Source organism: Ornithorhynchus anatinus, chromosome 4 (assembly GCF_004115215.2).
Source record: "Ornithorhynchus anatinus isolate Pmale09 chromosome 4, mOrnAna1.pri.v4, whole genome shotgun sequence".
Lineage (NCBI taxonomy): Eukaryota > Metazoa > Chordata > Mammalia > Monotremata > Ornithorhynchidae > Ornithorhynchus > Ornithorhynchus anatinus.
Window position 1 is genome coordinate 119562239 of NC_041731.1, and position 26179 is coordinate 119588417.

The 26179-nt window shown below is 42.3% G+C and overlaps 1 protein-coding gene across 9 annotated transcripts in view; it reads left to right on the forward strand.

The window, feature by feature from the left end:
- The window catches only part of LDB2 (LIM domain binding 2), a 497394-nt gene extending 480262 nt beyond the window's left edge, over positions 1-17132 (forward strand). Inside the window, exons 6-9 of one of the 9 annotated variants that reach the window (XM_007664296.3) lie at positions 7418-7541; positions 10011-10159; positions 12661-12808; positions 15841-15924. In XM_007664296.3, coding sequence (XP_007662486.1) covers positions 7418-7541; positions 10011-10159; positions 12661-12765 — 378 coding nt within the window. In that variant the 3' untranslated portion in view covers positions 12766-12808; positions 15841-15924. Of the gene's footprint in view, positions 1-7417; positions 7542-10007; positions 10160-12660; positions 12809-15806 lie in introns of all 9 variants that reach the window. The other 8 variants (XM_001505710.5, XM_029063422.2, XM_029063421.2 and 5 more) reach the window with 8 other exon arrangements.
- The last annotated feature ends 9047 nt before the right edge of the window (positions 17133-26179 follow it).

Sequence of the window (26179 nt, forward strand, 5' to 3'; positions counted from 1 at the left end):
TTCTCTCCCCTGTTTTCCTTCTCCAAGACAGAGTCAGTTGTTCTTTTAGGCTTCCTCATTATAATTCTAAAAAAAAAAAAAAAACAAAACCAAGCACTGGCTGGTAATCACTTGAGTATTTTAGGCTTCAAATTTATCTCTCCCATCTTTTAATAAGTTAGTATTTTAGAAATGATTTGTTGCTTAATTAATAAAGGTACCCTCACCCTCAGTCAAAATAAATTCATTTGCTTTCCTTGTAATTCACATTTTACTGATTCATAAATTATGGTATTTTTGTTCACACATGTGTAAATTATTGATAGTTAAATTTTGAAAAACAATCAGCAGAGACATTAAGGAGTAAAATATCAGTGTCATTATCCATCTTCATTGCTTCAAGGACATGATTTTAACCTAGGGTTATCCCAAGGCAGAGAGAGAGCCCTGCTGGTCTGGATGGTACCATAGTTAATTGCAGCCTGGCTGGCTAGTAATTCCACCAGAAAACTCTAAACTCCTCTCTGACCAAAAGATGTAGGGTCTAGGCCCTCCCATTTTCAAATAATATTGGTGGGGGGGTTTTATTTTCGTATTTCACTCGCACTTACCTTTGGGGGGGTCAAGTGGGGAGGGAAATAAAAGGCACAGGTGCCATCACTCCCTCTAGGACTGATAAGTGAGCATTCAGATTGAAAGAATCCCAATCCATTTTGGTCAACTTTAAAATAAAAAAGTCCCTGGGGAAGCCATGGGTTCTCACTCATGCTGACGTAAAACTGAATTGCACTTTCCAAGCACTTAGTACAATGCTCTGCACACAGTAAGTACCCAATAAATATGATCGAATGAATGAATGAAGCACCTAGTTATCATAATTCATATTGCCCCAAAAGTCAGTCCGATATTTGCATTTATTGAGCACTAACTGTGTGCAGAGCACTGTACTAAGAGCTTGGGAGAGTATAATAATAAACAGACACACACACACCCACCCCCCCCAAGACAACAAAAAGACAGATGCTAGCTTTACATTTTTATCGGGAAATCCTAAACTGTCTCCCTCTTTTGGAGCTCACATTTGTTTACAGGAGACAGGAGGAGCCCACCCCAAAAAGACAAGACACTCATACATGCATACATCAAGAGGGGCAGACAGAAGCAGAGATAAAGATAGACTGAAAGGGAGAGAAGCAGATTCAGGCACCCTGGGGAAAGGAAGAAAGAGGACAAAGACACTACTTTATTCTCTCTGCACAACTTTCTTTTTTAACCTGTCTCTCCTTTCTAGCGCCTGCAAGGAGAGGATGGAAGAGGTGGTGAAGTGTGCAGTTGTTCACACTGCTATTTGAGGAGGCGACTTTGTTCTTTCATGATTATGGTGGCCCCAAAGCCCCATTTTAGTGTTAAAGCAATAGAGACTAGAGGTGTTTGTGCTTTCTTTTCACATATCTTTCCCATAACCACCTCAGGGCCAGGGTAACCGGACAGACCATTTTCCCCAGAATTTCCTGTACGTTAAGTGACCTGAACATTTGCTCACTCCATGACAACTTTTACACTCTTTCCATTTGAAAGTTCTGGTCAACCCAGTGAGAGAGGAACTAAATCCTCAGAAATCAAATTTATTTGTATTATACTATCCTGTACAGTGCTCTGCACACAGTAAACACTCAATAAATACTATTGATTGTTACTCCACTGGGAAGCGGTGCTCTCTCTCTTGTAAAATACAAAGTCTGGCCCCACAGTAAATATTTGAAGGTATTTCAAGGTGTAGCTTCATTGGAAAAAGAAAACCACCCATTTGATTTTAAGAACATTAGCCTATTTTGAGTTGAGAAACAGCCTCAATGGGTGTGTTGATCCTCTTTTCCAGAAGTGGCATCACTGTTCGAGACCTGGTTGAGAATTGGATGGGGAACAAAACTCCGATTGATGGTACTCCTTGTCACTTTTATGAATAGCTGAAAAGTCTCTGGTGATTACACTCTTCCAGTATTTTTTCTCCATTACCAGGTGATTGGTCCAGCTTCTCCACCAGTGGAAGCTGCCAAAAACTAAAACTAAAGATAGTTGTGTCGTTTAAAAGAAACCTCATAGTCTCTTAAAGATTTCTACCACCCTCCCTACACTTACCAGTGTCAGGTTCTGACATGCTGAGTGCTGAGCTAAGCACTGAGATAGATACAAGTTAACAGGTGGGATAAAGTCCCTTTTCCACATGGGGCTCACAGTCAAGTAAGAGGAAGAACAGCCACCTTCTGCAGCTGATAAACTGAGGCACAGAGACATTAAATGACTTGCCCAAGATCACAGCAGTCACATGGTAGAGCAGGAATTAGAACCCGGGTCCCCTGGCTCCCAAGCTTCATCCATTAGACTACGCTACTTCCCTGCTCCCTGACTTACTTCCATAAGCACCCTTCAACAGGTCGAATTGCAGAAATGATTAGTTTGTAGTTTCTTCATGGACGAGAAAAGCAGTGTCGAATACTGAATTTTGTAAGGATATTTCTTCCCTCCTTGCATTTTGAGAGTGCACCATCCCCTGGCAAATGCCGCCTAACTGGGTTTCCTGCTCTAAAGATACCAGGCGGATGACAATATTCTTTTTACCACACTGAGGGGACCAGATGGTTCCTTCATCGCCCCCCTGCCCCCCCCCCCCCATTCTCGTCTTTATTCCACAAGGCATCGCTTCAGTGAATGTACCGACTTGATGCTCTAGAGCTCATTGATGAGAGAAGAGTTTTAGTTGAGTTATCCTGCCACCTGCAGTTCACAAACAGCAAAGTAACCGCCTCAACATCAAAAGAAAAGAAGGAGGGATTATTTGAATTAACAAATTTGGGGAGCACCAGAACCTGGTTAAACCCTAAAAATCTGCTCCTAAGATGGCAAGATTGGCTTCCAAGATCTGCTTTCAGATGTTGCGTGACTGATGTGAAAATAAATTTCACAGGGAAGGACTACGGTTAACGTTGGTAATATCACTAATGTAGAGTGATGTTAAAACGTGTGCAGAGAATTCAGGTAATGATGAAGAAATACGTTTGGCTTCAGGTATTGCTAGATCCATTTTAGTTTGTGGATTCAGGGGGTCATTTAGCTATGTCGGGTGAGAATGTATTTGCCCTCTGTTGTGGTGTGAAAAATGTATTTACTTCAAAAGTTTGTACATTGAACCAAAATTATTTCATACACAGAACAAAAGTTAGGTTAATATTAGTTAACATTGAACTGATATATATATATCAGCTCAATGTTAGCTAATGATTAACCTGACTTTTGTATGTTTGTATATGTATACATACATGCATATATGTATGTATGTGTGTATATATATATATATATATAAAATCATTCAGACATTTTGCTTTTTCCAGGCATAAAGAATTTTCAACAAATGTAACTGTTCATTAATTATTCCAGCATTTCACATGTAAATCCAAACCGCATATATAGAATGCTCCTCTGTTCTTTTTCATCACCATGATTTAATACAGTGCACTCAACATCATCTGAACGTGCTCAACCAGCTTGTCGGTTGCTTTTTTTAATGAGAATTCAATAAGAATGTGTAGAAATTTTCTTTCCCTTCTCTTTGGAAGTCTCTTTGCATGAAATTCTTCTTAGTTCTTCAATTTACATTCTGCATATGTAGTCAGAAATGACATGAGGGATGTCTGTGGCTTGGGTGTTTACTTGCTCTTGTATTTTTAAACCGGTTCTTTTCAAGCACAAAAGATGCCAATGAAAGAGTCAATTTAAATTTAAAATGTAAATGCAATTTGACAATAATCCTTGCCTTTTTCAGCAATTGGCCCTTAGTCATTTTGGTTTCCTCGCAGGGTCTTCAAGTCACCAAAACGAACTGCAAAATTTAATATCCATAATTTTTTTAAACCATTACAGCCCCATTGCTGCGAAGTACATTTGCCCACTGTATTTTTCAGGTTTCCTATCTTAACATCCATGTAAAATGTAAATTGAAAGAAATTGCAAAAGACATTTAAATAGTTTTAGGAATTTTGCCAAGAGTGAGATCATCTGGGAATAAAGATAACAAGAGTAATTACCCTAGGTGTAGTTATTGCTGCAATGCACAATTTGTCTTGGGCAGGAAATAGGAGCAAGCATAAAGTAATTAGAGCATTTATTATATGTTTACTATGTGCGAAGCACTGTCATAGGTGCTGGGAAGGAATACAAAGGTGGAAGTGAGACCTGGTCTCTGACCCTCAAGGGGCTCACAGTCTCAGAATATAAGTAGAGAAGAGGGGACTGGAGACAGACACATCAGGAAATGAAATAAAAGAACCCTGACAGAATATAAGGAAAAAATTACAGAATAAAAGCAAAAACCATTAGGATGCTGTGGCTTGTCTTGTTTTATGCTGTCGAGTTGTCTCCGACCCATAGCGACACCATGGACACATCTCTCCCAGAACGCCCCACCTCCATCTCCAGTCGTTCTGGTAGTGGATCCATAGAGTTTTCTCGGTAAAAATACAGAAGGGGTTTACCATTGCCTCCTTCCTCGCAGTAAATTTGAGTCTCCGCCCTCGACTCTCTCCCATGCCGCTGCTGCCCGGCACAGGGGAGTCTTGACTTGTAGCAGATGGCCTTCCACTCGCTAGCCACTGGCCAAGCTAGGAATGGAATGGCTAGGCCTCTGCTTGATTCTCCCCCCCCATTGACAAGACTGGTAGAGTACTGACTGGAAAGTCTCCAGGTGCAACCCTGAGAGGGCATGCTGTGGCTAGAAGAATATAATTTCAGTCTCCTCAGGGATCAGAATTCAAGGTATGCCCATAGCCACCATCGAACTAAAGAAATTCTTCTCACCATTAATGTTCACACCATAGGAATGAGCCAGTTAAATGTATTTCTCTCATCAAATTACTACCAACCCTTTTCTTAACACCCCCACTCTTGAACCTGAGAAATCCCTTCAGCTTTTCAGTCCTGCTCCATTTCTGACCCTGTTTCATATTGTGTCTGATGCATGCTTAGCCAACCTCGGAAACTAGTCCGAATAGAAAACTAGACCAGGCAATCTCTCAAGGATTGTGATTCTTTTCATCTATTTCTCTCCCTTGATTTCAGTTCCTGTATTAAATCACTAAACAAACCTCTTCCATGTGCCATTCTCTCTTCCTCTCTTTGCAAGCTAAAAGCTAGAGATGTTCCTAGCAGAGGAGGGAGTCTGCTCACTAAGTTGAAGATTTGTGTTGGAAATAGGAATTAAGGGCATTTGCTCCAGAATATCCAGATTTTAATTTCCCAAGGTTTCTGCAACAGTCTTCGTTGTTCATTCGATGAAAGAAAGGAAGGAGAAGATGCAGACAGACCCTGAAGTGAGGGTCAGCTGTGATTGAGGCTTATGTTGCTTCAAAGTATTGCATTCCATCTTCAAGGGACAGTTTCCTCTAAGACGATGGTTGAGGGGGTGGTGGGGTGGTCCTTGCAACTTTAGGAGGCTTCTTAAAAATAATTTCTACCTAATTTCATCCTACTAGAAAAATCACCAAATTTAAAGTGAGAAGCAATCTTTGAGGTGTCAAATCCAAATAACAACAAAAAAAGAACCTCATAATTCGGCCAATGTTGTACACTTCGATAACACAGATAAGGAAATGATATTTTGTGGTGTCTAAACTGTAGGGAGTCTGACCAGTTTCTAAAAGGCAGAGGATCAGTAGCACAAGGGAACTCAATATAAGCATCCAGAATCAATTAAACGAAAGAAGAGAGTGGAATGAGGACCCAGATTTCAGGGGTACTACTTTCAGATTTGCCCGTTCTCGAGAAAACAATGTAGCAGAACCTGAGGCAGGAATGAAAGAATTGCAATACAACTAAACAACCCAGCAATAGCAGCTTTGGCCACTTGCATATTAGTTTTCAACTTCTATACAGGTTTCTAGTATTATCTGGAAAAAGGAGTTTAACTGGTACTTTTTTCAAGTCAATAATGTGGTTTTCACTAATTTCACAGAGGAAATGAAGGAAACTTTTTTCCCCCCTAAGGGAGTCTTTGAGCAATGGAGAAAGAGTGGGAAACATGCCTGAAAATTAGGGAAAATATTAAGATGACTATCTTAATGACCTTGATGTTCCTAAAGATTTGCCCTCCGTTGATTATAATTATCATCTCTTTGGGAGCCATCTTTTGGGCTGTTTGACTATTTTATTTTTTTTTGGTCTCAGAAAATGAACACTTGTTTCAGTCAGATTTCAATTGCTTATTGGCACCCTTTTACCACTGAACTCAGAGTATCAAGTGGTAATTGATCTCAAATGGCCATATTCTCCCAGGGGTTATTTGACCCCCATATATTTAGTTGATTTTAATGTAGTCATTCTTTCATCCTTTTTTAAGCAATTAAAAAGGCTTAGGAAATCCAAATGGTTTTTCCATCTTGGACTAGCCTTTTCTATGATCCTTATCATCAGAGTTGAATATTAACCAGCTAGCAAAATATTTTAAATAGGTTTATAAAATATGCAAGGAGGAATTAACAATCAAAAAAAAAAATGGACCTTAGAGAGCTTATGGGAATGCGTGCCAGTGGAGATTTCAGAAACTTCGCTACTAAAATTCTGGTCATTCACATGAAGTAGTAGCATTTATTGTGTGCTTATTGGGCACAGCACTGTATTCTAGGCACATGGGAAGTGATCCCTTCCCTGCCCGCAAGGAGTTTCACCCTAACTGGGGACTCAACAACAAAAGGGTTTGCAAGTAAAATGGTCAAAATAAATAAAGTGAGTGGTCATGTTTACAGGAATGCTTAGGAGAGCATAAAGGGATGATAGAGTCTTGAAATGTGGAGAAATTAACCAGAGAAAGCATGGTGGAAGAGATGGAATTTTAGGAGGGATTTGAATTTGAGTTGAGCTGCGATCTGTCCGATGGAGGGAAGCAGTTCTAAGCCTGAAGAATCTAGAGTGAGGTACCAGAAGGTTGGCTTGAGAAAAATGAATACAGCAGGTTGAGGAGTAGCAGGTGAAGAAAGCAGATAACATCTTTAATCTGTCAGTCAATGGTATTTATAGAGTGCTTACTGTGTCTTGTAGAGTTCCGTACTAAGCTCTTGGGAGAGTTAAATACCGTAGAGTTGGCAGAAACATTCCCTGCATCAAGGAAACTTTTCTCTCCGTACATGCCAAGGTCTAAAGGGAGAGTTCTCGCCTTCCATCTCAATACTTAACATTCTACTCATGGTGTGAGAATGTTTGTGAATAGACAATTGCACTGGTCAAGCAACAGAAAATTGCAAATAAAATCTTCTCCAATTTGATTTAAAAAGTCAAAATTTTGAAGAGAGAAAAGGATATAGAAGGATTTCAATTGTTTTTATTAATTTAAATTATTCATTCCAATTAACATTGTAAAATATGAACACCTACTTCTTTGAACTCATTTCAGTTGTGTGTAATATTGGAGCCAATGCAGGAATTGATGTCAAGACACAAAACTTACAACCTCAGTCCTCGAGACTGTCTGAAGACGTGCTTGTTTCAGAAATGGCAGCGGATGGTAGCCCCACCAGGTATGGTTTATTTCTTCTTTCACATAACAGTTTTTCCAGGAATTCCAGATGGGAGTGAAATGAGTTTTAAAGATTGTGAATCCTAAATAATGAACAACATTGATAAGATATTCAATTTGGTATTCCTTTCACAGGTCCAAGCAAGTTATACTTTTACTATTTAGAAACATATTTATCAAAAGCCCAAATAAGCATGAATAGGATGTAAAATGCATTTCTCTTCCCTGCCTTCCCCAGAATTCCGTTTAGATACCGTGGCTTCCTACTGGGCTTTTGAAATTACAGCTCCAAGTCAATATTAATTGTCTTCCTATCTAAAATATTTTCACTCCCAGGCATTTGTTGAGCCTCATTGATCATAAAAGCAAAACATATGCACTCACTCAAAATTATTTTTATAAAGAGTAATTATTAATGTGAGCCATGGAACTTTCAGAATCAAAAAATATAAAGTTCACCTTCTATATTCTGTCTTCTATCAGAGAAGCAGCATGGCTTAATGGAAAGAGCTCGGACTTGGGTGTCAGAGGTTGTGGGTTCTAATCCTGACTCCACTACTTGTTGGCTGTGTGACTTTGGGCAAGTCACCTAATTTCTCTGTTCCTCAGTTACCTCATCTGTAAAATGGGGATTAAGACCGTGAGCCCCATGTGGGACAAACTGATTACCTTGTATCTACCTCAGCGCTTAGAACAGTGCTTGGCATGTACTAAACATTTAAGAAATATCATTATTACTATTATTATTATCCATACCTTGGTCTGCTGTTACTGGCCCTGAGATCTTAAGTAAAACCGATGTTGTAGTGTTCTTTTCCAAATACACATTTAGAATGTTGGAAAGATACAGAAACTATCTTATTTTTATATGCATTATTTTAATATGCCTAAACTCAACCCCTTCCATAATATTTGTGGAATTTGTTAAGGGCTGCTTACTCAATGTCAACCACTGTTTCAAGCACTGGGATAATCAAGTTGATAAAAGCCCCAGTCCCATATGGTTCCCCGTCAGTTCTAGTAGATGTGGTAATATTTATTGAACAATGTGGCCTATTGGAAAAAAAGCTTGGGCCGGAGAGTCAAAGGACCTAGGTTCTAATCCCTGTTCTGCTACTTAGCTGCTGTGTGACCCTGGGCAGATCACTCAGTTTATCTGTACCTCAGTTTTCTCATCTGTAATTCAATGCCTGCTTTCCATTTTATTTAGACCAGGAGTCCCATACAGGTGAGGACCTGTGTCCAATCTGGTTATCTTGTATCAACCCAAGCACCTAGAACATAGAACTTAACAAATACCACCTACATGTAAACTCTCAGTCTGACCACACCTGTGGTTAGCAGGGATAAGTCCTGAATGAAGATAATAAAGATAAAAGATAAAGATAAAAGCTTTTGGGGCAGTGATCCCCATCAACCCCAACAGAGTTGTCCACTTTAGAAACCGTATCTATCTCCACCCTCTCTGTGACCATAGCTTCAAGACTGATACTTCCAGAAGCCAAGAGATGTTTTTGATTGAGTGAGGCTGTCACCAGTCACCTTGGGAGAATCAAACGATGAAGCAGGTCGAAGATCTGATCTCCAGAGTCCCAGTGAAAACCCTTGTGGAAACCTGTCATGTTTCTGATGTACTTCCCCAAGTGCTTAGTAGTGGGAACTGAAGCACTTATGTATATACCTGTAATTTAATTTATATAGATGTCTGTCTCCCTCCCTCTAGACTGTGTGCTCATTGCAGATAGGGATTGTCACTCTTTGCTCTTAGCACCCCTCAACTGGGCAGTTCTCCAAAGGAACATCTTTTTTATGGTATTTGTTAGGCACTTATTATGCGCCAGGTCCTCTACTAAACACTTGAGTGGATAAAAGCAGCAGTGTGGCTCAGTGGAAAGAACCCAGACTTGGGAGTCAAAGGTCATAGGTTCTAATCCCAGCTCTGCCATTTGTCAGCTGTGTGACTTTGGGCAAGTCACTTCACTTCTCTGGGCCTCAGTTACCTCATCTGCAAAATGGGCATTAAGACTGTGAGCCCCACGTGGGACAGCCTGATTACCTTGCATCACCCTCAGCACTTAGAACAGTGTTTGGCACATAGTAAGCACTTAACAAATATCATTATTATTATCATTTTTATATAAGCTAATCAGGTTAGACAGTCCCATCTCACAGCGGGCTCACAGTGTCCTTTCCTTTCCTTACTTTTAGTTTAAACACAGAATACCTCTTCAATAACCTTAGTCTTCTATGGGGTGTCAGGGTTATTCACAATATGGAACTAGGCAAAGGGATTTTATTAAAGCATATGCAAATGTGTAGATGTATTTCTCTCTATATAAGTATATATGAAAATTACATATCTATGTTTATATAAGTATCTCATTAAGTTGCTCATAGTTTGCTCGGGGACTTGCTGTGGAACATTTTTTTTCTCTGGAATTGATTTTCTCCCCATCCCGTATTACAGCAGAACCCACAAGACAGCCAACCACCAAACGGAGAAAAAGGAAAAATTCCACGAGCAGCACTTCCAACAGCAGCGCTGGCAACAATGCAAACAGCACCAGCAGCAAGAAGAAAACACCAGCTGCAAACCTGAGTCTGACCAGTCAGGTACCTGTAAGTCTCATTTTCCTCTTAGGCCCCATATCAACTGGCTTATGCCTTTCAGTCCTTTAAAAGAGCGAATTAAAGTCCATTTTAGTTACAGATAAATTCTAGTGGGGGGAGAGAGAGAGTAATAAAAAAAGCTGCTAAGACAACCTTGGGCTGTGAGCTGGAAATTAGACATGAATATTAAGAATCCGGGCTGCACTGGGACCTGAATTAAAAATCCTTCAGAATCTAAAGCAGGAGACAGTCATTTAGGATTGAATTTCAATATCTGGTGGTAACCTCTAGCATACCTGTGAGACCATATCAAGCCTCTGATCACTCCAGTAAGAGGGGAAAGCCCAAATGACTCTCCACTTCGAGTGACCCTGGTTCCATCGCTGGGACCACCTTCTTTCACTCTAAGGCAAAGACTTCTATGGAGTTATTTAGCAATGGCCTGCCTCGGTAGAGTATTTTTCCTTTAGCTTAACTCAGGGAAGTTTTCAGCCCTGGGTACAGCGTTTTGGTCATAATGTCAAGTTGTTTGTTACCGAGTCTCCCCCTCTCCCTCACCAACTAAGAGGCCAGTTGGAATGGGTGGTCAGAGTTCTTGGTAGTCACGTGACTCCAGAAGGTCAGTGTAGGAACAGGCTGGCTAGGAACAATGCAATTTGATGTGGTGGGTCATGGAAATTCCATTCTTCAAGTACATTTAATCCCTTTTCTCTGCTCCAGCTTACTCCCATTCTGTGTCTTTGAAGGTTTCCCCCCACTCTGTACCTTATCATTTAACCAAAATTCTTGTCAAATTTAGTCCATGCCAAACCTGATGCCATCTTCAATCAATCGATAGATAGCAGACTGAAGATCCTTGTGGGCAGAGAATGTGTTTACTCACTTTGTTGTATTGTAGTCTCCCAGGTGCTTAGTATAGTGCTGTGCAACCAGAATCTGCTCGATACCATTGATTGACTGAGCACTTATTTGTGCAGAGCACTGTACTAAGCATTTATCTGTTTTGTACATCTCTTGGCCTTTCCCCAATTCTTTGAAGTTTTTCCTATCTCTGTTCTGATTCCATTTCACATTTCTCCTTTTCCATTCTTTTTTTAACTCTAACGCACAGCAGCTTGGTGGGGATGTATATCCACTGTCTTACCGCAATTCTTCTCCCCTGATCTGTTAAAAAAATCCTGGTCCCCACTTCTTATGGAATTTAGATCTTGTTCTCTGACTTGTGCTGTCTTCTCTTTTCATCTCCTGCAACTCCCTTCAAACTAGGGCCAGCCAGTCCAGGCGAGATATGGGGAATTTCCCCAGATAAACCACCCCACCTCCAGCTACTTCCTTCCAAATCTTCTCTTCTCTGCTCTACTTCCTCCTTGGTTCTCTCTCTTTCCCTTCATGAGCCCTTGTCCGCCACCACTCCCCAGCCCTTCTTCTGTTGGCTGGATAGCCCTGGCCAATGTACGATCCTCACTTTGAGTAGGCCCCACCCAGAGGAGAGGTTTTAATTCCCTCCTCTTCAGTGACAGGGTCTTGGAGAAGGAAAGGAGAATTTTAGGGGTGAGGTCCTTGGTGGTTGGGGCTTAACTGACCAAAAAGCCAGGTTCCCAAGCAGCATCCCATTCCCAGCTATAACCAGCTATAATTCCAGAAAGGAAAAGGGTCTTACTTGACTCCACCACACCTGTAAGACAGACTGATCCTTTTTGCTGTCAGTACAGAGATATGATTATTTTAGGTTGCCCAGAAAACATGGAGGGAAAAAAATATGCCTCATCTAGATAAATGAGCATGGCCACTGCTCGAGTGTGAGCCTTACTGAGTGTTGGGAAGAAAAGATAAGCCTGTTTTCTTAAATTATAGTAACTGTACTTCAGTGGTAAATGAGGTGATTCCTAGGTAGATTTGGTAGAATGGTAAGCCAGCTCACCAAAATACACCCTTTGTAGTATCAATTGCTAAGTGAATGTAAGAACGAGGGGAAAATTCCACCGTCTTTCAATAGTTATCCACCATCGCAGCAGTTCCGGAAAAGATTCAGATGGCATGAGTTTTTGCTGTAAATTTTGCTGCAATAACTCTGTTCCTTTGGATATGGGATTCTCAGAATTAGACGACATGTAATTTAAACCTGACCCACTGCTGTATTTACAGTGTTTCATGATCATGAAAAAAAAAAAATCTTAGTCTCACCAGGCCTTCCCTGAACATTTTTCCCCCTAATCACAGACTAGATGGAATAAGAGTTCAAATAATGAACAAACTTGGGTTTGGTTTTTTTGTTTTTTCCTTGTGCTACTCCAACCAAGGCAGGTGATCTATATCAACAGTGGTGTGTGCTCCCATGACAGAGACTAGGTTTTAACACTCGGATTCTGTAAGCTTGTTGTGGGCAGGGAACGTGTCTACCAACTCTGTTGTATTGTACTCTCCCAAGTGCTTAGTACAGTGCTCTGCGCACAGTAAGCGCTCAATAAATACCATTGATTGATTGATTCTGCTTCTCACTCCATGAGCAGGAGCTAGGAGCGCTCCAGAGCTGCAGCCTCAACCCTGGGAGGGATGGAGCCTTGTGTCATTCAACAACAGTCACCCCTTCTGGCCAATTTAAGGAGAAGCATTGAGGGGCTCTGAAAGGAGTCTCTTCCAGTCCTCAACCAGTCAGAGGTTGGTGGTCATTGCACGGGAACTAGCGAGAGGAGGTTGAGGGGGAATGAGATGGTGGGATCTTCAGGCCTCCACCCGAGGGAAACTGAGGGGATGTGTGCTTCAACCCGGAATAATGATGACAGACTATCCTTCGCTGTAGAAAGTTGGACTCTGATGGAGATAGATGGTCCCTAGCACTAATTGGGTGTGTTTTTGCAAGTTATCATTGAGCAGCCCGGTGCCACCTTCCCCTAGAGAGATCTCCTGATTATGTGCCTCTACTTACTTTTTGAGCAGTAAATAGCCGGATGACTCTTGCACCTGAGATTTGATATCTAGATAGTAAAGAATCAGGGATCATCTATATTCAAGAGAAAAGCATGATTGGCATCATCTGGGGGAGGATAAGATCAAATACTTTAAAGTTCGATATGCTTCATCGAAGTCCCTTATGGAAAGTCATCCTCAAATTTGAGCAGATTGCTAAGGCTCCACCCAGGCATCATTTGCCTCGGTGTCTTAGGCGATGGAGACTCTAAATGGAATTCCCCTCCCTGCCTCAGTGTTGAGCTTAAATATTGTCTTTTTGGCTCATTTTCCTACCATTTCTCTAAGCCAGTGCTATATCTTCAGCCCCAAACAAGACCTCAGGTTACACTGTTTCCCCCTGCCTCTTCAGAACCTAGCCAGACCTGAAGTACGTAATCCTGAGTAACTTCCAAAGGAGTCAACAATTAACCATGGAATTTAGCATTCCATGATCATCATCTAGCTACACTATTCATATTCTATCCACTACGTCTTTCTTCCCGGTCCCAATTTCTTCTATTGCTCTTCTCCAAATTCTGTCCAGTTTGCGGACATTTTTCCATACTAAAAGCCCAAGTCTGAACATTTGCTGTATAGTTTAACCAGGGTGACTGGAGACCTTTCATCTCTGATTAAAATGACCCAATGTGGCCTGAAATTGTGGGGATTTTTGTGTGTGTGTGCATGTGTGTGCGCACGTGTGTGTGTGTTTTTTAAGGCACCATTCCACATCTAATTTACTGCCTTCCCTTCCCCCGCGATGTCCCTCTGAGGTTTGAACTCACTTCCTTATAAGGCAGCCTGCTCTGTTCATCACTGCAAAGTAAATGTTTATTTTGAAGTGCATGTGTCTACCTTAGATCAAATTCTGAGCTGTTAACACCTTTATTACTATACTTACCAAGTACACATTTTATGTGGTTAGCTTTTAGGTAGTGCTGAGTGTTTCTGTTTTTAATATTTCATTTTACTGATTTCATAGAGAAAACCAGATGAAGAAAAAGAAAAAAAAGATGTTGGAATACCATTTCATAGCTTACCCTATTTCCTAAACATTGGAACTCGAAGTTAGCACATAAATTTGTCCAGCTTGTCAGGCTTTGCTAACCAGTATAGTGAAGCAGTGTAAATATTTATCATAAGTTGCTTGTTTTAATTATATGGATACTGAAACACTTGCCTAGAGTATCTGTTAGGGAAGAAAAAAATCATTATGCAAAAGTCCTTAGATCCTACTGAGGGGATTTTAGTTCTTTACAATCACATGTTTTAGAGTCCTAGGTAGGGTTGGTGGAAAGAGATGCTTTGTAAGGGATAGTTTTATAATATCACATTGAAGGACTTGCTTAATCAAAGAATGACAAGTTAGGAGAACTTGGAGAGATCACCCATATTCATTCTGGTGACTTTAGCCCCCTCTCCCTCACCCACTGCAAACTGATAAAAAGCTGTCTGGCTTTTAAAAGGTGATATCCCACTACTCCCGTCTTACTTTTCTCTAACTTAGAGCCCTCCTGCTGCAGTTTGCTAAGGCCATTTCCTCTTGTTCTGGCCCCAGTGGGGATGGTGAACAGCTGCTCGGAAACTGGAATTTCATCTCTTTTAATAGGAGAGTATTGCAGGAGTCTCACCAGCAGAAGTTTCCACTGCACGTTAATGGTTAAGCCCCACAACGTATTTTGTTTTTTTTAATTATTATTTTTTCCCCCCTTGAAAGAGAGCGGAGTCAGCAGGGGAGTTTTGCTTTCCAGTTTGGCTTTGGGCCTTTCCACCCCATGCTGGTTAGTTCTCAGCAACAGTGCCATGATGTGCTGCAGTACCTTAGGTGGTTTACTTGTTTTCACAGAAAGACAATTTGTACTTAAAGCAGTGATGAGACGGATTCTTTCCTTCTTGCATGCTTCAGTTTTTGATGACTGCTAGCTTCATCAATGTAATTATAATTAGCACTCTTCAGCTCCCTTTTGTGGGACCAGCTGGACAGCTCGGTCTCTTATTGCACAGATTGGCGACAGGGTTGCCTCGGCGTGGCTAGGTGACAGGCACCATGAAATAACAGATGGTGAATTCAGGGCTTGTTGGCAATCAGCAGGTTTTTGCTAATGACTTAATTAGCTATGCAAATTGTCAAATCAGTGTGAACATTGTTTTTATCGAAAACTTTACCTAAATTAATTACCATAATTAAGTAGCAGAATGTCAAGTATATTGGTTGCATGAAGGGGCCTGGCTGGCTTGCTGGCCAGGGAAGGTGGAGACGATGCCTCTGTTGGCATCTGCGATGAGCCCTAGGTTTTAACTAGAAATGTAGACACGAAGGGAGGATTGACGCGAGAGGTACGGGACTCTGAATTGCAACTTTTTGACAAAGTAATCCATGCCTGGAAAGGAAAGTACTGCGTTTTAACTGAGGCTTAACAACAAAATACTCAGGACTCTCTGGTTAACAGTCCTCTGAAACGATCCCAGAGTTGGACCACTTAAAATCTGGAGGGGAATTCTGCTACATTTCGGCACCACCTGTCCCTGGAGGGCAGACCGAACGTCGAGCATCCAAACGCGCTGGGATGCAACCTTGTGGGAGACTCTATTGATTTCATGTGGAAAATCCAATCTGCATGATGCTCCAACAGGAATGTCTGATCATATTGTGCGTTTTCACCCTCCCCTCTTGAGGCTATTTTAAGTTGAGTTTCTTTCTCTAAAGGTTTCCCTGTAATAATCTTGGATGCCATTCACAGGATGTCATGGTGGTTGGAGAACCCACTCTGATGGGAGGAGAGTTTGGGGATGAAGACGAAAGGCTCATCACTCGATTAGAGAACACACAGTACGATGCAGCCAATGGCTTGGATGAGGAGGAAGACTTCAACAACTCCCCCGCCTTGGGGAACAACAGCCCATGGAATAGCAAACCTCCTGCTAATCAGGAGACCAAATCGGAAAATCCCACCCCACAGGCTTCTCAATAAGTTCTGTTCAGAACCCGCAGTTTCCTCTGGCAGGGGGAGGGTGGGGCTTACTCTCTCGGAGCATTTACTTACAAATAAACCAACTTTCCACACAGATATCTATTTCTAAAAATGCAGCTGATTTTTATTGAGAGGATTATCCTGTATACGCTTCCACATATATTTCTCGGAGGCCTCGCATATGACACGGATACTGGCACTGACCTCAATTAAAATAATTGAAAAGGGTATGTAGCACCTCACGGCAAATCTTTAACCATGTTTTTGTTTTTGTTTTTCTTGCATCAAAAATCAAGGCCATATCGGAAGAAGTCCTCAGTGCTCAGGATCTCATTAATTATACCGAACATAACTCTGGATGACTTTTTAATATTGTAAAATATTTTCTGCTTTTCAACTTGCACCTGAACATTCAAAAAAATTCAGCTTTTGGAAAGTAATTTAAATGTAATTTTAGTTTTTGTTTGTGTTTTTGAGTTTCTTTGTTGGGTTTTATTTTTCCCCCATTCTTCCATCAGGGGTTAACCTTTGAGAGGATCCAGCAATTATCATTTGTTATGCTTCATGTCGAACCTTAGTCCTTCAGTCATTGAACGAGTGCTGAAACAAGAAATGTCCTCTTTTTTTCATCAAAGACATGAAAAATATTTTTCTGTGGAGAAAGACCACCCGTTCTATGAGCATTTCTGCTTTGTAAAATTGCTGTTGATCCAGATATTTTAAAGCAAAGCCATGCAATCCGTTAATTTTGTGGGCAGTTTAATAAATCTAAAACTTTGTGTTTGCATTGTATCTGAGTTGGCTTTATTGTTATTTCTATCCATAGTATATTTCTTGTATAATATTTTTGTAAAGCCCTAAACCGTTTTGTTTTTCCCCTCTTTTGGATTTCAGTGTATTTATGTGAAACTTTATAAGAGAACTAATTTTTTTCATTTCCATATTAATATGTTCAGCTCAAACATGTAAAGACCCAGTGAGTCGATGTGTTATAATACAATTGTATTTTATGTATGCTTTGCCAATAAGTTTGCCAACAATAAACTGTGTTAACAACAAAAGCAATCTGTTCTGGCCTTTTTTAGTTACAGGAGTAGCCAGGAAGTTTGTCTATTAACTACCAACATATTTTGATCAGACCAGAGACTAAACTGTACTGTTCCCTCCTTGATTACTTTTAATTTCTATGTCCCATTGATGTCAAGAACAGGAAATCAGTCAAATTTATTGAGTGTTTACTAGGTGCAGAGATGGTACAAAGCACTTGGGAGAGTAATAATAATTGTGGTATATCTTAAGTGCTTACTTTGTGCTAGGCACTGTACTAAGCACTGGGGTAGATGCAAGCAAATCGGATTGGACATAGTCCCTGTCCCACGTGAGGCTCACAGTCTAGATCCCTGTTTTACAGATGAGGGAACTGAGGCATAGAGAAATGAAGTGACTTGCCCAAGGTCACACAGCAGAAAAGTGGCAGAGGCGAGATTAGAACCCACAACCTTCTGACTCCTGGGCCCATGCTCTATCCATTACGCCATGCTGCTTCTCCAAAGAATACAACAGAGTTGGTAGACATGTTTGCGGCTCACAAGGAGCTTACAGTGTAGAGGGAAAGACAGATATTAAAATGAATTATATGTTCTTAAGTGTTGTGGAGCTGAAGGTGGGGTGAATATCAGCTCGCTGTGAGAGGGAAACATGTCTACCAACTCTGTTATATTGTACTCTCCTAGGCACTTTTGACAGTGCTCTGCACACAGTAGGTGCTCAATAAATATGATTGACTTGTAGGGCAGCTCCAAATGCGTGGGTGACACCAAAGAGAGAGGAAGTAAGGGGATTGAGTTCTTAATAATAATAATTATGGTATTTGTTAAGTTCTGTGTGCCAGGCACAGTGCTGAGGTGGATACAAGCAAATCACATTAGACAGAGTCCCTGTCCCTTGTGGGGCTCACAGTTTCAATCCCCATTTTACAGATGAGGTAAGTGAGGCACCGAGAAGTGAAGTGACTTGCCCGTGTCACATAGCAGACAAGTGGAGGAGCTGGGATTAGAACCCATGACCTTCTGACTCCCAGGACTGTGCTCTATCCGTTCTGCCATGCTGCTTCCCTGCTTAGGGAAGGCCTCTTGTAGAAGATGTGATTTTAGATAGCATTTAGTAACATCGACCACTGTATGGACGTTCTGCTAAACCAAACTCCTCAACCAAATTTTCCCATCACATTCAGCAAAGCCCTGCCCCACCTTGGCTATTAACCTTCACTCTTTGTTCTCTTTTGACTTTCCCATTCACTCTCTTGCTGTATCACAGTTTTTTCGCCCCATTTCCAAGATCCCCCAACCCTTTGTCCTCTCCCTCCATCCAAACATCTATTCCAAGCACTCATCATATCGCAACTGGACTACTGAATCTGCCTCCTCCCTAAACACCTTTCCTCCAACTGCCTCTTTTGCTGCTGCCATCATTTTTCTAAAATATTCTACACATCTCTCCATTCCTCAAAAGCTTTTGATGGTTTATTTCTTTCCACCTCAAGCAGAAATTCCTGACCATTAACTTTAAAGCACTCAATTAGCTCTTTCTAGTGTAATTACCCTGTCTTCTTCCAACTATACCCAGTCTCACGCTCTTCATTCCTTTCACGCTAATCAACTCACCGGTCCTCATTCTCATCTTTCCCCTTACATACACCCTTCCACCTTCCTGAAACTCCTTCCCCATCTTCAAAATCCTCCTGAAATCCCACCTCCTCTAGGAGGCTTTTCCCCAATTACCTTTTCCTACCCAAGTCCTAGTCTCCCAACTATAACTCAATGTGTTTGCTTCACTTCAGCATTTTTGCATTTACAGCCATCCATAAGCACTTCTGAATAATACTTTACTCTTTAAGCACTTATTCAACTATACATCCTTCTATTCTCTTTTTCATTCTTTCTCTAAATTGTTTTGTAACTGTCTCCCAGGCTAGATTGTAGGCTCTTTCAGGACAGAGAACAGTTGTCTTTTTTTACCCTCTCCCAAGTGCTTAGTATGATGCTCTACACACAATAGATACTTAATAAATGCTATTGATCGATTGTCCTCCCCCAAGCACTTAGTACAGTGTTCTGCACACAGGAAGTGGTCAATAAATACCAATGACTGATTGATTAAATAGGCAATCTTGTATCAGGGGAAAGGGAAGAGCTACCATTCCCTTAGTGGTGGGATAATGAAGGACTTTCTGTTTGGGGGCTTTGCCAGAATGTCAACCATTTTTCAGTGGCCTTCATTCAAATGCTTGCTTACTTTTCAGTGGAAAAGGGTGGCATGCAATCTGCCACAAAACCAAATGCACACACAATACCAGGATAACTCATTACTGTTACATGAGGTGAGGGACAAATTCCACGAACAGAGGGTTTGGAAAAAGGCTCCTGAGAGATACACTTTCTTGATTTTATAGGGTAGAAAGGAATCATCAACTTAGCCTATTGAGGGCATTTGCCTAACAGTTGATATATTAGGGATATTACGAATGCTGGACCAGTACACCAAGTTAATCCATCAACGCAAGCCACTAGCGGATTCAAGCAAATCACTTGTCATCCGTGCTTCCTTTTCAGCGCGTTGATATCAAAGGCAAGTAATTCTTCCCTGAAGGTATTTTAGGTAATCAGAATTCTGCAGTACTTGGATTTTGAATACATTTTTATAATCAATACTTGAGTTGTGGTTTTCATATGTATCAAAAGTAAATATAGTGGCCCCTTGCCATCCACAGATTTTCTTTTTATATTTTTCTATTTCCTACTCATATCCCAAGCTCACCCTCTCTCTGTGTCAGGTCTCTATACTCCCTCCTTAAGACCTCCCTCACCTAAACTTCCCTGTCACCTTCCACATTCTCCAGAAAGCCAAATTCCCCACCTTTCCAGCCCTTCTGATATCCCACTTGGTCCATGAAGCTTTCCTTGATTAATTACCCTTTTAATAATAATAATAACTGTGGTATGTGCTGGGCACTGTACTAAGCACTGGAGTAGTTACAAGTTAATCAGGTTGGACACAGTCCCTGTCTCATATGGAGCTCACAGACTTAATCCCCATTTTACAGATGAGGAAATTGAGGCCCAGAGAAGTGGAGTGACTTGCCCCAGGTCATATAGCAGGCAAGTAGTGGAATCAGGATTAGAACCCAGGTCCTCTGACTCCCAGGACTGCGCTCTTTCCATTAGGCCAAGTTGCTTCTCACTTAATTGATTGGTTAAATTGTTTAGCGCTTACTAGGTGCCAACTACTGTGCTAATTGCTGGGATAGTTAAAAGATAATTGTCTTGGACACAGTCCCTATATCACAAGAGGACTTTAGTACTGAATCCCCATTTTAGAGATGAGACAACAGCACAAAGAAGTTAAGTGACTTGCCCAAGGTCACACAGCAGTCAGGTGGTGGAGCCGGGATTAAAAATCAGGTATTTGACTCCCATTTCTTGAGGGCTTTAGTGCTCCTTCCCAAGATTCTCATCTCCACACTAATATACTTAAAACCACCTGTAATGCTTTATGCACATATTCATCTACATTCCCTGCTTATTCAGCGCTCCTACCTCCTAATTGCATATTATTTTATGATTGTCTTCCCCATTAAACTGTCAGCTCCTTGAGGGTAGGTAATGTGTCATCCATCTCATTCAATTGTATTTATGTTTGGAACACTGTCCTAAGTGCTTGGGAGAGTACAACAGTCTTCTAGACTGTGAGCCCATTGTTGGGTAGGGATTGTCTCTATCTGTTGCTGAATTGTACTTTCCAAACGGTTAGTACAGTGCTCTGCAGCCAATAAGAGCTCAATAAATATGACTGAATCAATGAATGAACAGTAAACAGACACGTTCCATCTCTACTGTACTCTCCCAAATGCATAGAGCAGTTCTCTGCACACTTTAAGAGCTTATCAATTCAATCAGTGGATAGAGGATGAGCCTGGGAGTCAGAAGGTCATTCATTCATTCATATTTATCGAGCACGTACTGCGTGCAGAGCTCTGTACTATGTGTTTGGAAGAGTACCCTCTTCTGTTCTCCATTTACACTCACTCCCTCGGTGAACTCATTCGCTCTCACGGCTTTGACTACCATCTCTACGCAGACGACACGCAGGTCTACATCTCCGCCCCTGTCCTCTCCCCCTCCCTTCAGGCTCGCATCTCCTCCCGCCTCCGGGACGTCTCCACCTGGATGTCGGCCCGCCACCTAAAACTCAACATGAGCAAGACTGAGCTCCTCGTCTTCCCTCCCAAACCCGGTCCTCTCCCAGACTTCTCTATCACCGTCGATGGCACGACCATCCTTCCCGTCTCTCGGGCCCACGATCTCGGTGTCATCCTTGACTCGTCTCTCTCGTTCGCCCCACACATCCTATCCGTTACCGAGACCTGCCGGTTTCACCTCTACAATATCGCCAAGATCCGCCCTTTCCTCTCCACCCAGACGGCTACCTTACTGTTACGGGCTCTCGTTATATCCCGGCTAGACTACCGTGTCGGCCTTCTCTCTGACCTCCCTTCCTCCTCTCTCGCCCCGCTCCGGTCTATTCTTCACTCCGCTGCCCGGCTCATCTTCCTGCAGAAACGATCTGGGCATGTCACTCCCCTTCTTAACTCCAGTGGTTGCCTATCGACCTCCGCTCCAAACAAAAACTCCTCACTCTAGGCTTCGAGGCTCTCCATCACCTTGCCCCTTCCTACCTCTCCTCCCTTCTCTCTTTCTACCGCCCACCCCGCACGCTCCGCTCCTCTGCCACCCTCCTCCTCACCATCCCTCGGTCTCGCCTATCCCACTGTCGACCCCCGGGTCACGTCCTCCCGCGGTCCCGGAACGCCCTCCCACCTCACCTCCGCCAAACTGATTCTCTTTCCCTCTTCAAAACCCTACTTAAAACTCACCTCCTCCAAGAGGCCTTCCCAGCCTGAGCTCCTCTTCTCCCTCTACTCCCTCTGCCACCCCCCCTTTTACCTCTCCGCAGCTAAACGCTCTTTTTCCCCTTTTCCCTCTGCTCCTCCACCTCTCCCTTCCCATCCCCACAGCACTGTGCTCGTCCGCTCAACTGTATATATTTTCATTACCCTATTTATTTTGTTAATGAATTGTACATCGCCTCGATTCTATTTAGTTGCCATTGTTTTTATGAGATGTTCTTCCCCTTGTCTCTATTTATTGCCATTGTTCTTGTCTGTCCATCTCCCCCGATTAGACCGTAAGCCCGTCAAACGGCAGGGACTGTCTCTATCTGTTGCCAACTTGTTCATCCCAAGCGCTTAGTACAGTGCTCTGCACATAGTAAGTGCTCAATAAATACTATTGAATGAATGAATGAATGAATGAACAATAAACAGTCACATTAACCGCCCACAACTAGCTCACAGTCTTGAGGAGGGGAGAGAGACATTAATATGAATAAATAAATTACAGATATGACTATAAGTGCCGTGAGGCTTGGAGCGGGGGAAAAACAAATGGAGCAAGTCAGGGTGATGCAGAAGGGAGTGGGAGAAGAAGAAAGTGAGGATTTAGTCTAGGAAGGCCTCCTGGAAGAAATGGGCCTTCATTAAGACTTTGAGCAGGGGGTGGGTGGGAATAATTGTCTGTCGGATAATAATAATAATGTTGATATTTGTTAAGCACTTACTATGTGCAGAGCACTGTTCTAAGTGCTGGGGGAGATACAGGGTAATCAGGTTGTCCCAAGTGAGGCTCACAGTCTTAATCCCCATTTTACAGATGAGGTAACTGAGGCACAGAGAAGTTAAGTGACTTGCCCACAGTCACACCATTGACAAGTGGCAGATTCAGGATTCGAACCCATGACCTCTGACTCCCAAGCCCAGGCTCTTTCCACTGAGCCATGCTGCTTCTCTAGGGAGGGCATTCCAGGCCAGAGGCAGGACATGGGTGAGAGGTTGGTGGCGAGATAGGTGAGATTGAGGCACAGTGAAAAAGTTAGCATTAAAGGAGTGAAGTGTGCGGGCTGGGTTGTGAGAGGAGAGTAGCAAGGTAAGGAAGGAGGAGCAAGGTGAAGGACTGCTTTAAAACCAATGGTGAGGAATTTTTGTTTGATGTGGAGGGGGATGGGCAGCCACTGGAGTTATTTGAGGAGTGGGTGACATGTCATGAAAGTTTTTGTAGAAAAAAGATCTGGGAAGGAGAGTGAAGTATAGACTGGAGTGGGGAGAAGCAGGAGGCTGGGAGGTCCAGCAAGGTGGCTGATGCAGTAATCCAGGAGGTAGGATGAGTGATTGTATTAACGTGACAGCAGTTCGGATGGAGAGGAAGGGGCAGATTTCAGCGATGCTTTGAAGGTGGGACTGACAGGATTTAGTGATGGATTGACTGTGTGGGTTGAAGGAGAGAGAGAAATCAATGATAACGCCAAGGTTAAGGGCTTGTGAGACAGGAAAGATGGTGGTGCTGTCTAGAGCAGTGCTTGGCACATGGTAAGAGCTTTACAAATACCATCATTATTATTATTACAGTGATGGGAAAGTCGTGGGGAGGACAGGATTTAAATGGGAAGATAAGGAGTTTTGTTTTGGACATGTTAAGCTTGAGGTGACGGGAGGACATCCAAGTAGAGATGTCTTGAAGGCAAGAGTAAATGTGAGACTGCTGAGAGGGAAGGAGATCAGGGCTGGAGATGTAGATAATAATGGTATTTGATAAGCACTTACTGTGTGCCAAGCACTGTTCTAAGCATGTTAAGCCATGGGAGTGATTAAGTTCTCCAATGGAATGGATGTAGATGGAGAACAGTAGGGGACCCAGAACCAAATCTGTTTACTTGTTTTTTTGTCCATCTCCCCCATTCTAGACTGTGAGTCTATTGTTGGGTAGGGACTGTCTCTATTTGTTGCTGAATTGTACTTTCCAAGTGCTTAGTACAGTGTTCTGCACACAGTAAGCACTCAATAAATATGATTGAATGAATGAATAAACCTTGAGGGACCCCAACAGCTAGGGGGTGGGCAGCAGAGGAGGAGCCCACGAAGGAGACTGAGAATGAGCAGCCAGAGAGATAAGAGGAGAACCAGGAGAGGACCGAGGCAGTAATATTTTCAGGAGAAGGGGGTGGTCCACAGTGTCGAAGGCAACTGAGAGGTCGAGGAGATTAGGATGGAGTAGAAGCTGTTGGATTTGATGAGAAGGAGATCATGGTGACCTTTGAGAGGCCGGTTTCTGAGGAATAAAGGGGACAGAAGCCAGATTGGAGGGGATAGAGGAGAGAATTGGAATTTGAGACATTGGGTGTAGACAACTCACTCAAGGAGTTTAGAGAGAAATAGTAGGAGGGAGATGGGGCATTAACTGGAAGGAGCTGTGGGGTCAAGGGAGGGATTTTTTTAGGATAGGGGAGACACGGGCATGGGTTCTAATGGGTTGAATGAGTTCTAATCCCGGCTCTGCCACTTGTCTGCTGTGTGACCTTGGGCAAGTCAGCTTTATCTCTGTGTCTCAGTTACCTCATCTGTAAAATGGATATTTAGACAGTGAGCTCTAAGTGGGACAGCAGGGACTGTGTCCTACCCAATTTGCTTGTAACTCCCCCAGTCCTTAGTACGGTACCTGGCACCAAGTAAGCGCTTATAAATGCCACAATTATTGTAGAAGCAGAGAAGCTTAGTGGATAGAGCATGGACCTGGGAGTCAGAAGAACCTAGGTTCTAATCTCGACTCTGCTCATTCATTCAATAGTATTTATTGAGCACTTACTATGTGCAGAGCACTGTACTAAGCGCTTGGAATGAACAAGTCGGCAACAGATAGAGACAGTCCCTGCCGTTTGACGGGCTTACAGTCTAATCGGGGGAGACGGAGAGACAAGAACAATAGCAATAGAGTCGAGGGGAAGAACATCTCGTAAAAACAATGGCAACTCTGCCATACGTGTGACCTTGGGAAAGTCACTTCACTTCCCTGTGCCTCAGTTACCTTATCTGTAAAATGGGGATTTGTGTATGCTCCATATGGGACAGAGTCTGTTTTCAACCTGATTTGCTTGTATCTACCCCAGTGCTTGGCACATAGTAAGAGCTTATCAAGTACCATAATTATTATTGCTATTATTCATTCATTCAATTATATTTATGGAGCCCTTACTGTGTACAAGGCACTGTACTAAGCAGTTGGGAGAGTACAATATAACAACAGATACATTCCTGCCCACAACGAGTTCACAGTCTAGAGGGGAGATAGGCATTAACATAAATAAGTAGATTAAATAAATAAATGATATATACATATGTGCTGTGGCGATGGGAGAGAGGATGAATGAAGGAGCAAATAAGAGCGGCACAGAAGGAAGTGGGAGAAGAGGAGAGGAGGGCTTAGTCAGAGAAGACTTTTTGGAGGAGATGTAACTTCAAATAGATTTTGGAGTTGTATAACAAATAATTCCTTTGATCTGAGCATTTTGGAAAGATGAGGTTTTGCAACACAGTCGATTTTGATTACAGTCGATTAGACTGTAAGCCCATCGATTAGACTGTAAGCCCATCAGTGGGCAGGGATTGTCTCTATCTGTTGCCGAATTGTACATTCCAAGCACTTAGTACAGTGCTCTGCACATAGTAAGCGCTCAATAAATAGTATTGAATGAATGAATGAATTTCCTCAACACTATTACTAAAATTCCATGTCCCAGGAAGGCTGGGACATACAAGCCACCATCATCTCTCTCTCCATTCTCTTTCCTGGGGGTCTCACAGTCCCTAGAGATCAACCTACCGTCAACTTCACAAGAGACAAGGTGTTGTGCCTGATTGACATCTCCTCCATGAAAATTGGGCTTGCCAAAGATTACCTCCCAACCCCCCATATTCTGTCTACCTGTGAACCCTCCAATAGCTGAGATAAATATTTTCCAATTCTCTTGAACAGAGGTGAAATAAAAGTGTAGCTCTACATATGAAACTAATATCCAAAGTTCTTTTTTAAGAGCACCTGAAAGCACCAGCCTGCAAGGTAGACTGAATCCTTCCCCATCCCCTCAACTTGACCCCTAAAATGTTACCAGAAGAGGTGCTTCTCTCTCTCAATGCCTCCAGATTCTTTCATCACAATTGTCA